The sequence below is a fragment of the Rissa tridactyla genome, chromosome 6, assembly GCF_028500815.1.
Source record: "Rissa tridactyla isolate bRisTri1 chromosome 6, bRisTri1.patW.cur.20221130, whole genome shotgun sequence".
Classification (NCBI taxonomy): domain Eukaryota; kingdom Metazoa; phylum Chordata; class Aves; order Charadriiformes; family Laridae; genus Rissa; species Rissa tridactyla.
In genome coordinates, this window is record NC_071471.1 from 49,809,473 (window position 1) to 49,822,303 (window position 12,831).

The 12,831-nt window shown below is 41.9% G+C and overlaps 1 protein-coding gene across 11 annotated transcripts in view; it reads left to right on the forward strand.

Annotated features, from left to right (window-relative positions):
* The window catches only part of CAMK2G (calcium/calmodulin dependent protein kinase II gamma), a 121,749-nt gene that overhangs the window by 79,608 nt on the left and 29,310 nt on the right, over positions 1-12,831 (forward strand). For all 11 annotated transcript variants that reach the window (XM_054207016.1, XM_054207007.1, XM_054207006.1 and 8 more), the window contains exons 10-12: positions 1,307-1,429; positions 3,746-3,829; positions 4,501-4,543. In XM_054207016.1, coding sequence (XP_054062991.1) covers positions 1,307-1,429; positions 3,746-3,829; positions 4,501-4,543 — 250 coding nt within the window. The remainder of the gene's footprint in view (positions 1-1,306; positions 1,430-3,745; positions 3,830-4,500; positions 4,544-12,831) is intronic.

Sequence of the window (12,831 nt, forward strand, 5' to 3'; positions counted from 1 at the left end):
GGTGTTCTTACCCCAGCACCGAGAATGCACCGGACTGGTCTGTTGGTATCTCTTGACCGTAGAGGAAGTGGCAGCTGTGAATTGGAGTTCGTGCTGTTGGGTAGGGGTTTTGCAAGGCATTGCCATGTTTTAGAGTTGGGTGGTGGGAAAGTGTCCTGGCTGAAAGCTCAAGACAGTATCATAATTTTTGAGTAGTCTCTTGCAATGTTTGCAGACCAAATTGTATAATGCCTTGCCTTATGCCTGTGAATGCAGAAATAAGATTATATGTAAATCAAATATGGTGGGTGTATTTTTATGACCCAAATGAGCAAAGCACAAAATGCCAGAGAAAAGAGATGGGGTAAACTTTTTCTAAATATTGTAGGAATATGTAAGGAAATGTTCTCAGGAAAGATCAATCTTCCCCCCCTTAAAGACAGGGGACTTTTATCCCAACAGCACATCTATCTTTGTGTTCTCAAGTTCACTTGTATTTGTACAGTAGAATCATGTATGGGAGTGAGATGTACTGCATTTAATTTCAGCATGCTGTCGTCTATACCATATGCAAGCACCTGGAGGATGGCATAAATATCTCATCTTTATCATTACTGGAATTGTAGGAGAAAGCAGTTACCCCTCATGGATGATCAGCAACTGAAATACTTGAGATTCTTCTCTTTGTTTCCATGCTTCTGTATTTCCATCCAGTGTTACATCTCTCTTGCTCCTCAAGTAATGGTTTCTGGTATGATAGGTGCTTGCTAACAACTTCCTGGTTACTAAGTGATTGGTATTGTTCCAGGATGTTGAGCTTTATGGTGGGGAAAGTGTAGCTGATGGGATGTTCTCTGGTAGCAGTTTTCGCTTTCACAAGGTTTTGATGTAGTTATGTGTTTGTCATTTTGCATATGGTGTTACAGCTTTTTAGCATGCTGGAGAAAGAGCAAGGTGGGGTAAAAAAGATAGTGCTTGTGTTTCTTATATCAGAACTCAGCTGAAAAAAACTGTGACTTTTTTGACTGTTGAGTGTGAAAGAAATTCAAAGGTCTGAGTGATTCCTAAAGGCTTTTAAACTGTTAATCTTCCTGCCTGTGTCTGGTGAATGGTACAGGTGTGTCCTGCTGTCTGGTACCATTCATTTGCTGGATTCTATACTATTTTCATTCAGCGTGGGTTTTCACAAAAATTGATGTTTTTTGCAAATATGTTAGCCCTGGTATCAAAAGGGCAAAAGCTGGAATTCAGCTGTGTAGGAAGGAGAATCTTTTCTGCTAGTAGAAGATACTTTCAGTTCATCATCTGTTCCTTCTTCCTCTTTCAGTTCCCATCACCTGAGTGGGACACTGTGACTCCTGAAGCAAAGAATTTGATCAACCAGATGCTGACGATAAACCCAGCAAAGCGCATCACAGCTGACCAGGCTCTCAAACATCCATGGGTCTGCGTAAGTGTTTTCCTCTATTACAGATTGATTTGTGGTTTAGCCTGAACTGACATGTCAGGAAGACTTAGCTGCAGAGGAACCCAGAATATTTTAAGTATCTCAAATTGTGATTTTTCTTCGGAGGCTGACCTTCAACAAGCCAATTGTATCATGCTGTGGTGCTTTTATCACCACTGTAAGGAAAAAAAATCCCTTATTCTTTTAGAAGTTTTGTGAATGTCTGTAGTTTCTGGTTTTCCCCACGCCTCCTGTTCCAATCTGTATCATCCTAAAATGTTAGATGGAGTTTGGCATCACATAAAATATTTTAGGATTATTTTGTTCTTCATCTCTACTTCAGTTTATCTCATTGCATCTTTGTAGTGTTGGAACGTTTCTGCTGTGCTGCAGCTTAGCTGGCTGTAAACTTGAACTCAGCAAAAAATTTTTTTCTGTTCTGTGTACGTAGTTTCTGCCTTGCCAGACCCCACACATAAGTATTTTTCATCTTCTGCGAAGTTGGCAAGGAAATCCCAGAATGCAGCTGGGAGTGGTCGTAGGGGAAGGCAGAAATGGTGCACTTTTATCTCTGCAGGATGAAATAGTTCCACATAAGTCTAACCAGATGCTCTTGTAATACCATGGCATACTTCTGCTTTCTAGGATGTGTCTAGTGTGTTCCTTCGTTCATTTGTTTTTGAGAAACTGTAGTGGTTTTTTCCTTCTGCCACAAACCAACAAATTAGCAATTTAAACTTGGTTATGTGAACATCTGTGTAACAGGAGTGTAGCGTCTGCTGTAAAGTGATGCAAGTTCCTTGGAAGTCAAAACTTCACGCTGTCTGAGACTTTGCATCTCTGTTTTGTTTTTGTTTTTTTCTCCTTGCACCATTGTAATCAATAGCAGTTCCTGTCTATTTAACTTTTGTCCCAATGCCTGTAACCAAAACTGTATGTATTACGATAGCTTGCTCGCTATGGCAGCATAACATAGCACAGTTCAAGAGAGGCTTTCCTTCTCTGAGTTACGGGGAGTTTGATTTCACTTCACAGCCATTTCAACCTCTCACCCAAACTGCCTCCTGTTGAGTCTGTTGCTCTGCAGTCTGTGTGTGTGCAACATACGTTTTCTTTCTGGGGATGCATTGCCCCTCTGAAGTAAACGTGGTAGGAAATCTTAAATGTTTATCTGAGACACTGAGCTTCTCAGCATCACTGAACTTCTGAAGTATGTGTCCTGACTCTTGCACACCCACATTGAACAACTGGACATCACTGTCATTCCTAAAGAGGCTGGATGAACAGTGACCACCAAAGATGTTCGAGGATAGTTTAGCTACATTCTCCCTCCAACTGCCGTTTGTACTGCAGCAGATGACTAGTTTTGATGACAGGATCAAAGTGGAGACACTTACCATGAAACTAGCTGAATAGGAGCATGGTTTGCAGTTCTTTTGGGTAATGCAGAATTTTTTCCAAGCAGGAGAAGGGTAAGGAAGGGTTTGTACACACTGATCTGCCAAGTTAGTAATTCACCCACTGCCCTTGTAAAGGGAACTCAGGCTTGTGGCTCTATGCAAGAGCAACAGCTACTTTGGCATCAGTCTCCGGTTTCCTCATGTGCTCTAAATGCCTGGCAGCATCAGTCTCTGGTTTCCTCATGTGCTCTCGGTGACTGGCAACACTTCTGGGAAGTTCTCTTTTTGCAGCTGGTGGGATCCCCATCTTCTGTGGGTGACAGGTGTACGTCACTGGCTGGAGGTTATGCTGAGGTTTTTGCATTGGTACAATAGAGCTATATGATCTTTCCTCTTACACTCTGAAAATCTATTTCTGCAAAACCGATGCAAAGATGCTGAGGCCTCTGCTAGTTAAGCACTTAGAACCAGGGAGTTGCCATGTCCAGGAAGGCTATAGCTCGCTAGCGTTCATTTACTGCTTGGAATTTCCCCTTAGAGCCATAGCTAATGCAATTCAGACCTTTTCTGTAGTGCCTGTAACTCAGTCCCCCATGGGTATGCTTGTTCATTGGACTTTGTCTTCTCACTGTCCTGATCCATTTGCATGCATGAGAGACAGGGAGCATTGACTGCCACCCGTACCTCACTCATAGAGTTTCTTGGGCACAGTTCTGTAATAGCCAACCTTGACTTAACATGTCATGCTGTATTGGGAAGTTCTTAAGTTGTGAACTGGTTGCAGTGTTCCGCAGCCATGCCATGGTGAGAGGCTTGGCCATGTCAGCTTGCATGTCATGGCCGTGTGCAAGTGGAGTGAACTCCCCTGGCTGGTTTGGTTACGGTATGTTCTTGATCTTTTGCTTTTCCTGTTTTTCAGCAACGATCCACTGTCGCTTCAATGATGCACAGGCAGGAGACTGTGGAATGCTTGAGAAAGTTCAATGCTAGGAGAAAGCTAAAGGTAAGTATATGTTATTTTGCCTTAAATTTGTTTTTAATCCTCAGAATTTCAGATTTATGCCTTCCTAGCAAGAATATTTTTTTTTTTTTAAGTTCATCTCACTAATGTTAGTGAAGTACCTTATGTGGTCCTCTGGTACAGGGTCCTAAAGTAGTGTATGGAGAAGCTGGGTAGTTTTGTTCTCCAAAGCTGTAAGTTTCCTACATGTCTTCTGCTACATAATTACCCCTTCCACTTTCTGCAAGAGAGTTGAAATAGGGCAACTAGTTCTTAAATCCTGGGGCTTTTAGTGCTGACCACTCTCTGCCTCCCAGTAATAGTGTATCTGTTGCCTGTAGCTAGGGCAGTTTCTGGCCCCTGCGAGGCAGCTACCTGCAATTTGAAAGCTAGGAAGCAACTATGTGTCTGAGCGTACTTCTTAGTACCATTTTAGATTAGCTAGGCTATCCTGCCTGGCCTCTAGCTGCTGCTCTAGAAAGGCAGGACTCCAAGTAGTCCCGTGTCAGGTCCAACAGCCACATGTGGGAATCCTGGATACACTAGGGCTTTCCAGGGTGGCATTGGGATACCTCCTCTTTGGCACCTGAGGCATTGTGTTCTCTGTGGGTCAGCCCAGACCCTTTCTGAAGTGAGTGACGCTGTCTGTTATCCCTGCTTTCTGTTCCCCACAGGGTGCAATCCTCACGACGATGCTTGTGTCTCGGAATTTTTCAGGTAAGTTCTCTCTGTTCCCATCCCTTCCTTTGGTTTTGTTTTGTGTGAGCGACTCAGGGGACATTTTAACCATTTTGAGGCTGAGTTAGGAGGGGAGGAAACATGCTCACAATTCATCATGGTGTAGTGGTGGTCTCTTCGCCTTGGCGGGTGACCAGTGTGAAATAGGAAGAGATTTTTTGGGGGGAGGAGCACCTGGCGCTGTAATCTGGTGTAAAACAGAAATCAAGTGAGCTGACATGATCCTCTCATGATATTTTGTTATCAGATTATTTTTGGGAAATTCTATCTGGCGTTTGTTAGCTTTCCTATCTGAAGCTAGGAGTCAAGAACTCTTACTAGATAGCAGTGATGCCTTTAGACCTGGGGCAGGGACACAGGGCAAGCAAGAACAATGTGAACAGAATATTGGTCAGAACAGGGACAGGAGCTATTTAGATATTGTATTACTTTGACTCATCAAAAATGGGTCTGAAGCATCTGGCTATTAGAGTTTTCCTTCTTGGAGTCTCAGAGTTGGTTTTCATCCTTTTAAGCTTAATAACTGGTAGTCTGGCTCCCACCCAACTGCATTACGTAGTGCACTTACTGAAAATGCAAATCTCAACATGCAAATCAGTGCTTTTTGGAAGATGGTTGTCTTGTCTCAGCACATCTAGGTGATGCAGTCTTATCTGTATTCATTTCCCTTTGGGTGGAAAACCTCTGTTTGCAAGTGCTTTTGGTATATGGGATTGATTGCTTGCTTTGCCCTCTTTGCCATTTTTTCCTCTCTTTTAAAAAGGGCAGTCGTTGAATGAGTCAGATTTTTATTGGACCTGACTGCAGTTACTTTCAACTGAAAGCCTGCTGTATGGATTATAAGTGATGATGAATGAAATGAAAATGTATTAATTTCATCTGGCCATTTACTAATGATGGATACCAATACTTACATTCTGAGTTATGTTAGAATAAACTTGTAATTTGAATGAAAACCTCTGTGAAATGATCATTCCAGCATTCAAAATGCGCATTCATGCATACGTTCTTTTGTGAAATCAAGGCAGCATTTTTAACCTCCTGTATGGTGATTTATTTTTTTTTAAAAAAATAGAGGACGTGAAATCAAGCTACAATTAATGGACAACCCTCAGCAACTTCAGAATGTTTTTTCCTTGGTTCTTGCTTTCAAGGGAACCTGTGCCAATATGTCAGGGCTACTTTGTGGCTGCAGCGATTTCTCTTTACTGCATTTCTGATAGTTTGGCCTTAAAGGGAGAGAACAAATTTCTCAATTCACCTGTCCCAGGATATTACAGGACTTAAAAATTATATATTGTTTTTTGAGAATGATTCTGAAATAACTGTTTGATGACCTATGGCACAATGAGAGAGCTTCTGCAGGACTGTATGCAACTTAACGTTTTCTTGGGCTTTCTGCTGGTATGAATGGTTTTTGATCTATTCACACAGCTAGTTTTTATTTCACTTAATTGATGATTCTGAAATAGTCAGGGTTTTTATTTTTTTTTTGCACAGCAGTTTTAGATTCATTTTTAGTCTGCAAATGTTGTCACTTATAATGAAGCTGCAGAAGTGCTTGGGTAAGAAAATATCCTGTGGCCCAGATTTTGAGAACACGAAATGCCTGAGAGAAGGGTTCTTCTTAATGGTGTGTGACCTATACATCCACTTATTCCCTGAGCTAGTATCGAGGAGGAAAGGGCTCGCTCTGCTCATTCTTCTCCGTCTCAAGGGCTGAAGCTGCTGGATCTGCTTCAGTTAAGAGCTGAAGAAAAGGAAATCCTAGGTGGCCCGTAGTGAGTGCAGGGTTCTCAGTATCACCGAGTTCTGCTTTGAATACAAGCTGTGATCCCAGGAAATGAGATGCTCTGAAAAACTGTCCGGAAAGAAATGTTGTGAATTTAGATGTAAGGCATTTATAACCTGTGCGGATAGTAGCTATTTTCCTAGTATTTTCATGTGTTTTGAAAGTGGGGAGATCAGCTACTCTTGTTTTCTTTGCAGGACTGTGTGTAATATGAGCTTGACTTTTAAAAATTATTATTATTATTTAATTTATGTTTTTTAGTTGCTGCAGTTGAAATTCACAAATCTGCTGGAATGGAAGAATAGGTACATGCTAACTGAAAGTAAAACAGTTGTAGAGTCCATGTGGGAACTTTGGGTAGACTCAGACTTTTCCTATCCTGACAGGTCATCTAATTGTGCTTGAAAAGTTCTGAAATAGTACTTGTTTCTTTCCCTAAAGACCTTTAAGGGTTTTTTATTTTCTCTAATTGGGTGACACTGTTTTGTGGGCCTCTAAAAGCCCCATTCCCAGCAGACGGGGAACTAGATTTATGAGGAGAGCAGCTTCTTCCTTTCTGGGGATGAGATCTTCTAAAAGCTTCTTCACAGATGTTTTGAACCAAGAGGAAAACGAAGAGTCATGTGACCCTGGTATCAATTAATTAGGTGTGATAGTACTATCTGCAGGAAATACGAGAAGACTTCTTTAATCCTGTTGTCATTACTATCTCTGCTGTCACACATTTTGTAACGTGGAGTTCCTTCATTTGGCAGTGTGGTTTTAGGTTGTGACAAATTGTATGCTTGAAGAGTTTGTAGCAGTACTTTTTCTCTTTTATTCCCATCAAAAAATCTTACTTTACAAAGCAAAAAAAAAAAAAGTTTCAGTTCTTTTGTGAGTAATCTGTTGCTTGCTAGGTGCCTTTTGTCCCAGGTCAGTTCCTAAAGGTAAAAGGATGTGATCTGGCACCTTTCCCTGGTTATGGTATATTGAACAACTTAATATTGGCTGTTTGTGTTTCTTTTAAAAGATTATGTCTTGGGTCAGCTGTAGGCTATTTGTTAAAAGCAGATACAGTTGCACTCCTTTCGGTATAAGCAGGAAATTGAGACCTGGTTATAATAAGGGGTTTGTAGCTGCTGTCCATACTCTGGTAGGTATTCACTCAGCTGCGAGAGAGAACATTGCAATCTAAACTTCGCTGTGGGATCTTTAGAGTCACACCAGGATGACGTGGGTGCTCACTTACGGCTTTTGGTGTTCAGATGATCCAAGCAAACACAGATCTGATCTGTGTTCACTTACAGAAGTACAGTCAGGTAAATCAATTCATTAGATCATATGCAAGAAACTCCTAAGTCACCTTCTGAGAAGTAAACGCAAATTTATTACTGCGAGAAAGTTGGCAAGGTTTTCAAGGGTTCCTAATAGCTGCGGTATTTAAGGGTGAAAGTAAGCCTGCTGTAAACTGAGTGAAAGGATGGACAAAATAGGTTTTCATCTTAGAAACAGCCATCTTCACAAAGTGCTGAGAAGCTCCATAAGTTAATTTTTATGCAAGACTTACATGAAATTCTTAGCACTGTTTTCCGAACTGGATTGCAGCTGTTAGTTCGGGGAGGAGTTGTTCAACAAGCTTTCACGCTCTATGAAAATTTACTTCTCTCAAGTGGTTCAGCTTAAGTCCTGCGTGCTACCCTGTGTTCAAAATAGATCCTAAGGCAGACATTGCATGTAATTAAGCCTTATGGCTGAAACCGCTGTCTTTAACTGATGCTGAACCTTTTTCTTGGGAATTGTCACTGCTTGCTCAAGTCAATTTTGTGAGGGAGCTATTATAGCAGCTTGTGACAATAGCTGGGATTCATTACATGTCTCTACAGATCTTTATTAACTCCCCGATGTGCAGTTCTGCTTTGAGAGAGGCTGGAGGCAGATCCAGGGAGCAGAGCGCTTTCTAACTAAGTAAAGAGCTGAATATGCCTCTGCATGTTTGCTGTAACCTGTACAGAGATGTTTTTGAGCTGACTGAAGAGCAAGAAGGAAGAAATAATACTAATACTGAAATTTTTCACTGTCCTGTTATAACTGCCTTCCAGAAGTGCTTGTGAAACTGAATTTTTGCTCTTTTCTGTGTGTGTATACATATATATGTTTATACTTAGATTGGAGTTTGGGTTCTTTCCTTTAAGCAAAGTAAAGTTAAAATTGTGCGTGTAATATATGTGAAGTTTCTGCTATGTTGTGTTGGTTATGTAGATATTTGTTCAGGACCAGAAATTTCTATCACCTGACCCACGTGCACACTAACCTCCTGGTGTGAATTCAAAGGATGAAAATATGGAGGGGAAAATTTATCAAGATGTTTCCAGAGAGCTTTGAATAAATGATTATGTGATCACTGGGAAGCACATTTCCCAAGCAGAGGATGAGGTCGCATTTAATGAAAAACTAGGTTGTTTTTAAGTGATTTCTCTGTATCTACTTAGTTGCTTAAGAAACAGTTAGGGGTTTCAGAGATTGGTGCTCAACTACTACAGCATGGCCCTGCTGAAGCAGTGTACATCAGTAAGTAAACTTCCATTTTGCAGCTTCCCAGAATCACGTGGATTTCATTGCTGCATTTAAATGCTTATCGCTATGGCCTGAGAGTCTCACTTATTATCAAAAGTAGATTTAAATTATTATTATTATTCCCTTTGTTTTATCTTTCTCTCCCTAAAGTTCAGGAGAAGTCTGTGAATGACTTATCTTGCAGTGTTTGCCCTTCACCTCTTCATTTCTTGGTTTGTCAGGAAATGGAGGGGATTCTGTGATACTGCAAGAGAAGTGCTCTCATATTTTCATCAACTTGAATTTGGGACAGACTGGGGCATTCAGGCTCGAAAGTCTAGGATGGGTGTTCACGCTGTTTTGAGCCTTTAAGGTTCCGGTCCTGTTTGTGTGTTTACCTATGCATACCTGCAAAGAGGGTGTCTTTTAGGATGTGAAATTTCTGTGTTGGCGGGAAGGCGTTTGAAAATGTTAATTGAAATGTCACAAACTATCAGGCTGGCTCCTGTTTTTTGGCTTTTTGTACATAGTCTTTCTGGAGAATGTTGTGGATTCCTGAGGCCGGCAGAGGTGAAAAAAGCAGAAAGAAATCACCTGGCTCCCACACAACTTCTCAATTATTCACTAGTGGGAGAACTGGGAGCTCTGTGGCTCATGCCAAGAGGGCACCACTGGGCTGTGTATTTCAGGCTTGAGTTTTAATGAATGCTCCCTCTTTTAATCTTTCTCTGAAAACCATTGGGGTGTGTCTGGGAGATGGATATGCATCTTCAAACGCTATCTACCCTCAAGATTTTCCCAAATCATTGGAAGAACATGCACAGTGCTGGGTATTGGCTGTGCCTGATGAGATGAATTGGAGAGGAACGAAAGTGTCTGCTATGTCTAGAGATCCTGTGGGTCTAGATCATATAAGGGCTTGCATCGCCTAATGGTTTGGGGTTTTCACCCACCTTTCTACCTGGTTCTGCCCTTCTCTCTCTGCTTGTTTTAAAAAGAGTGTTTTGAAGTGTGTGACTGATTTTCATGACCCTTTGTTTATCCTGTAGCAGTTCTTTGAACAGAATTACTCTAGTCTTGTTGAGGAACAGAAGCCCTCATGGAAGGCTTTTCATTGAGAGGGGGGAATATTAAATGCTGCTGCTCATCTCTTGCTTGGGTATGTTTCTGGAACAGTGGCATCATTTAGTGAGCAGAGGGAGCTAATAGCAAAGCAGGATAAAAAAAAAAAAATAAATCAACTTTTCAGAAAGAGGAAGAGTCCATGCTGTACATACTGCCAGGCAGTTGCCTTTGTATTGGTCTGTCTTTGGTTGTCTTGGTATTGGTCTGTCACTTAGTGCGCAGCATTCCTGTGCAATTGCTATTGTAACAAGTTCCCATAGCAAGTCATGGGAGAATCTAAGAGAAAGGGGACTGCTGAGACAGAAACCAAAGTGAGGGTAGAGAACACAAGACAACAACTTCTCTCTCTTCTGTGAAATCACTCTGCTGTGTTTAAGTGGCTGCTGCTAGACTGTCGTGTCTTGATGGCCTAAACAGCCATTGTGGCAGAGAGTTAAGTATTAGTCTTTGCTCTGTCTTGTCCTTGATAGATAGATGTTCTTGAAGTTACAATGCGTTTGTGGGCATTGTTTGTAATGGTAGCCAGACTTGCCTCTTCATGGCAGTATGCTGCCTCTTGGTTGGTTTGTGGTGAGCCCCAGAAGTGATACCAAGTTGAGAATTAGTTAATCTGACTTTCTTTGAACTGAGAATATGAGGATGACAAGCTGCAACTCTGTCATTGAGAATTCTGTGCTGGTATGATACAATTTTTATTTTAATAATCAAATCTCAGCAAAGTCCAGAATTCTTCATGGTGTAAATGCTTGTATTTAGAGAGGCTGGGTTGCCTGTTAGTCTGGCATCATGTGTTCATCAGGCTTAACAAAAGCAACCTCAGTGTTATGCCTGCATCCCAAAAAATACTCTCCGGAAGCTTAACCAGGATGAGAAATGTAACTGAGATTTGACAGATGGGGACAGGGCAAACCCAGGGCAGGCTGGGTGAAGGGCTGCTCTCACTAGAAGAGGAGCAGGGCTAGCGGGGGGGAGGCACTATCCATGGCTGGGTTTGGAGTGGGTATTTCAGTCTCTCTTGGAAATTCCCTTCTCCACTGTCTCCCCTTGTCTCTGGCACATCCAGTGTCTAGTGTTTATTGCTGATGAGTTCAGCGTTAGGGATTTGTGTTTCTGCCAGGAGTGTGGTCCAGAGCCCAGGCTATTTCCTATGGAGGCCAAAACTGAGAAATGCGGGAAGAGGGAGGAGTATATGGGGTGTGTGCAGGGGAGGCCTTTTGTGTTTCTCTTTAGAGATTAACTGGAGGCTGTCCTGTTAAACCAGGAACAGAACTGTGCTTTTAAGCTACCGTGTTAGCAGTGTGTGCCTTTGTATTGCTTTATTATAGAGGAACTGTTAACTCCACTGAGAACAGGGAATTTAATCCCTTTGATGTTTAGAGGAAGTGGGAAGGACGGTGAAAATAAATATTAGGATCTCATGCCTGGAAAACTGCAGAGCATGGGTACAAGACCATTTCCTGAACAGTAAAGAATTTACCTTCGTGTCTCCTTGGATTTTCCCCCTTCTGTTGTCTCTTTGCTAAGCTGCATGTTGCATGTTGCTGCCTGTCTTCTAAAATTATTCTTGTTACAGAAAGTCTTGTCTTTTGCTTGCTGCAGAAATTCTGCTTGCATCCCCTTTTAACTTCTCTCTCATAACGTGTACAGGTTGACCTGTGGGTAAATCTGCACGCCTCACTTTTGTTTGAGGTGTCTGCAGTCATCTTTGCAGACAAATGCATTTCATGGGCTCTCCAGTTGCCCTTACAAACCTCAGTATGATGCGTGAACTAAGTACGCCACAGACTGAGTTTCCTTCTGCAGTGCTGGGATGCCGGCAGGCCAGTGGGAGAATGGTGTGCGCTGTGCGGAGGTACAAGCAGAGGATGGGGCTACACGGGCAGCCTGCGAGGGGAGCACTGGGTCAGCATTACATGGCACTGGGCCATATGGAAGGGCTCTCAGCTGAATTTCCTTTAACGCCATAGAACATGTTTTTATCTGTCTTTTGTCCACAAAGACAAACATGAGCTTCTGGGGAAACTGCAGAAAGTGTGAAAAACATTGCTTCCCAGTTTGTGTCTGGGTCATTCTCAGAACATGTGGTGGTGCTGTTTCCCTTCTCTGATGGTTTTTTTTTTTTTTTCCACTTCAGCAGTGTCCCGTTTTTGATATTTGTTAAGGTGTAGAGTCCTTTACTCCTTCTGAAGTGCTGTAAGGCTATAACAGTTTCTTGTTTTCAACAGTTGTTGTGAGATGCCTTGATGTACGTGTGGTATAAATGCTGGACCCTTTTTGACCCCATGGTCACCTTTGTTCTTCTCACTTGCATGTGGAATCAAGCTGGTCTCCTTCATCGTGTCTTGAAGGTGGCAAGAACTTATCTGTTAGGTTCAGTCTTGCAATACTTTGGTATGTATACACTCAGCAAAGAAACTGTTGCAGGGCAGATGAGTTGCTTGGGTCAATTTGTCTGCCCACTGTTACATGGGCACATTGGAGCATTGTGTTTTGACACCACTTCCAGAAAACATCTGCACGATGTCTTCCAGTGTTCTTGGATGGTTTCTGAGAGCAGGAAGGAAGACAAATTCCTGATCTAGCTTTATATTTGCATTAGGCAGTAAAATTAGGAAGGCCAATTCAGAAATTGTAATAGACTTGTATAGAGTGCCGCCTCTTTATTGTGAGGAGACACTGTAGTCATTTGCATCGTCTCAGATGATGTTGACTAGTTAATCCATATCTGTAGGGTCATGTGGTAGGGAATGCAGGGTGGGAAATGCTTTTGACATAAATCTTGAACAGTTGCTTGGATATTGCAAAAACATTATTT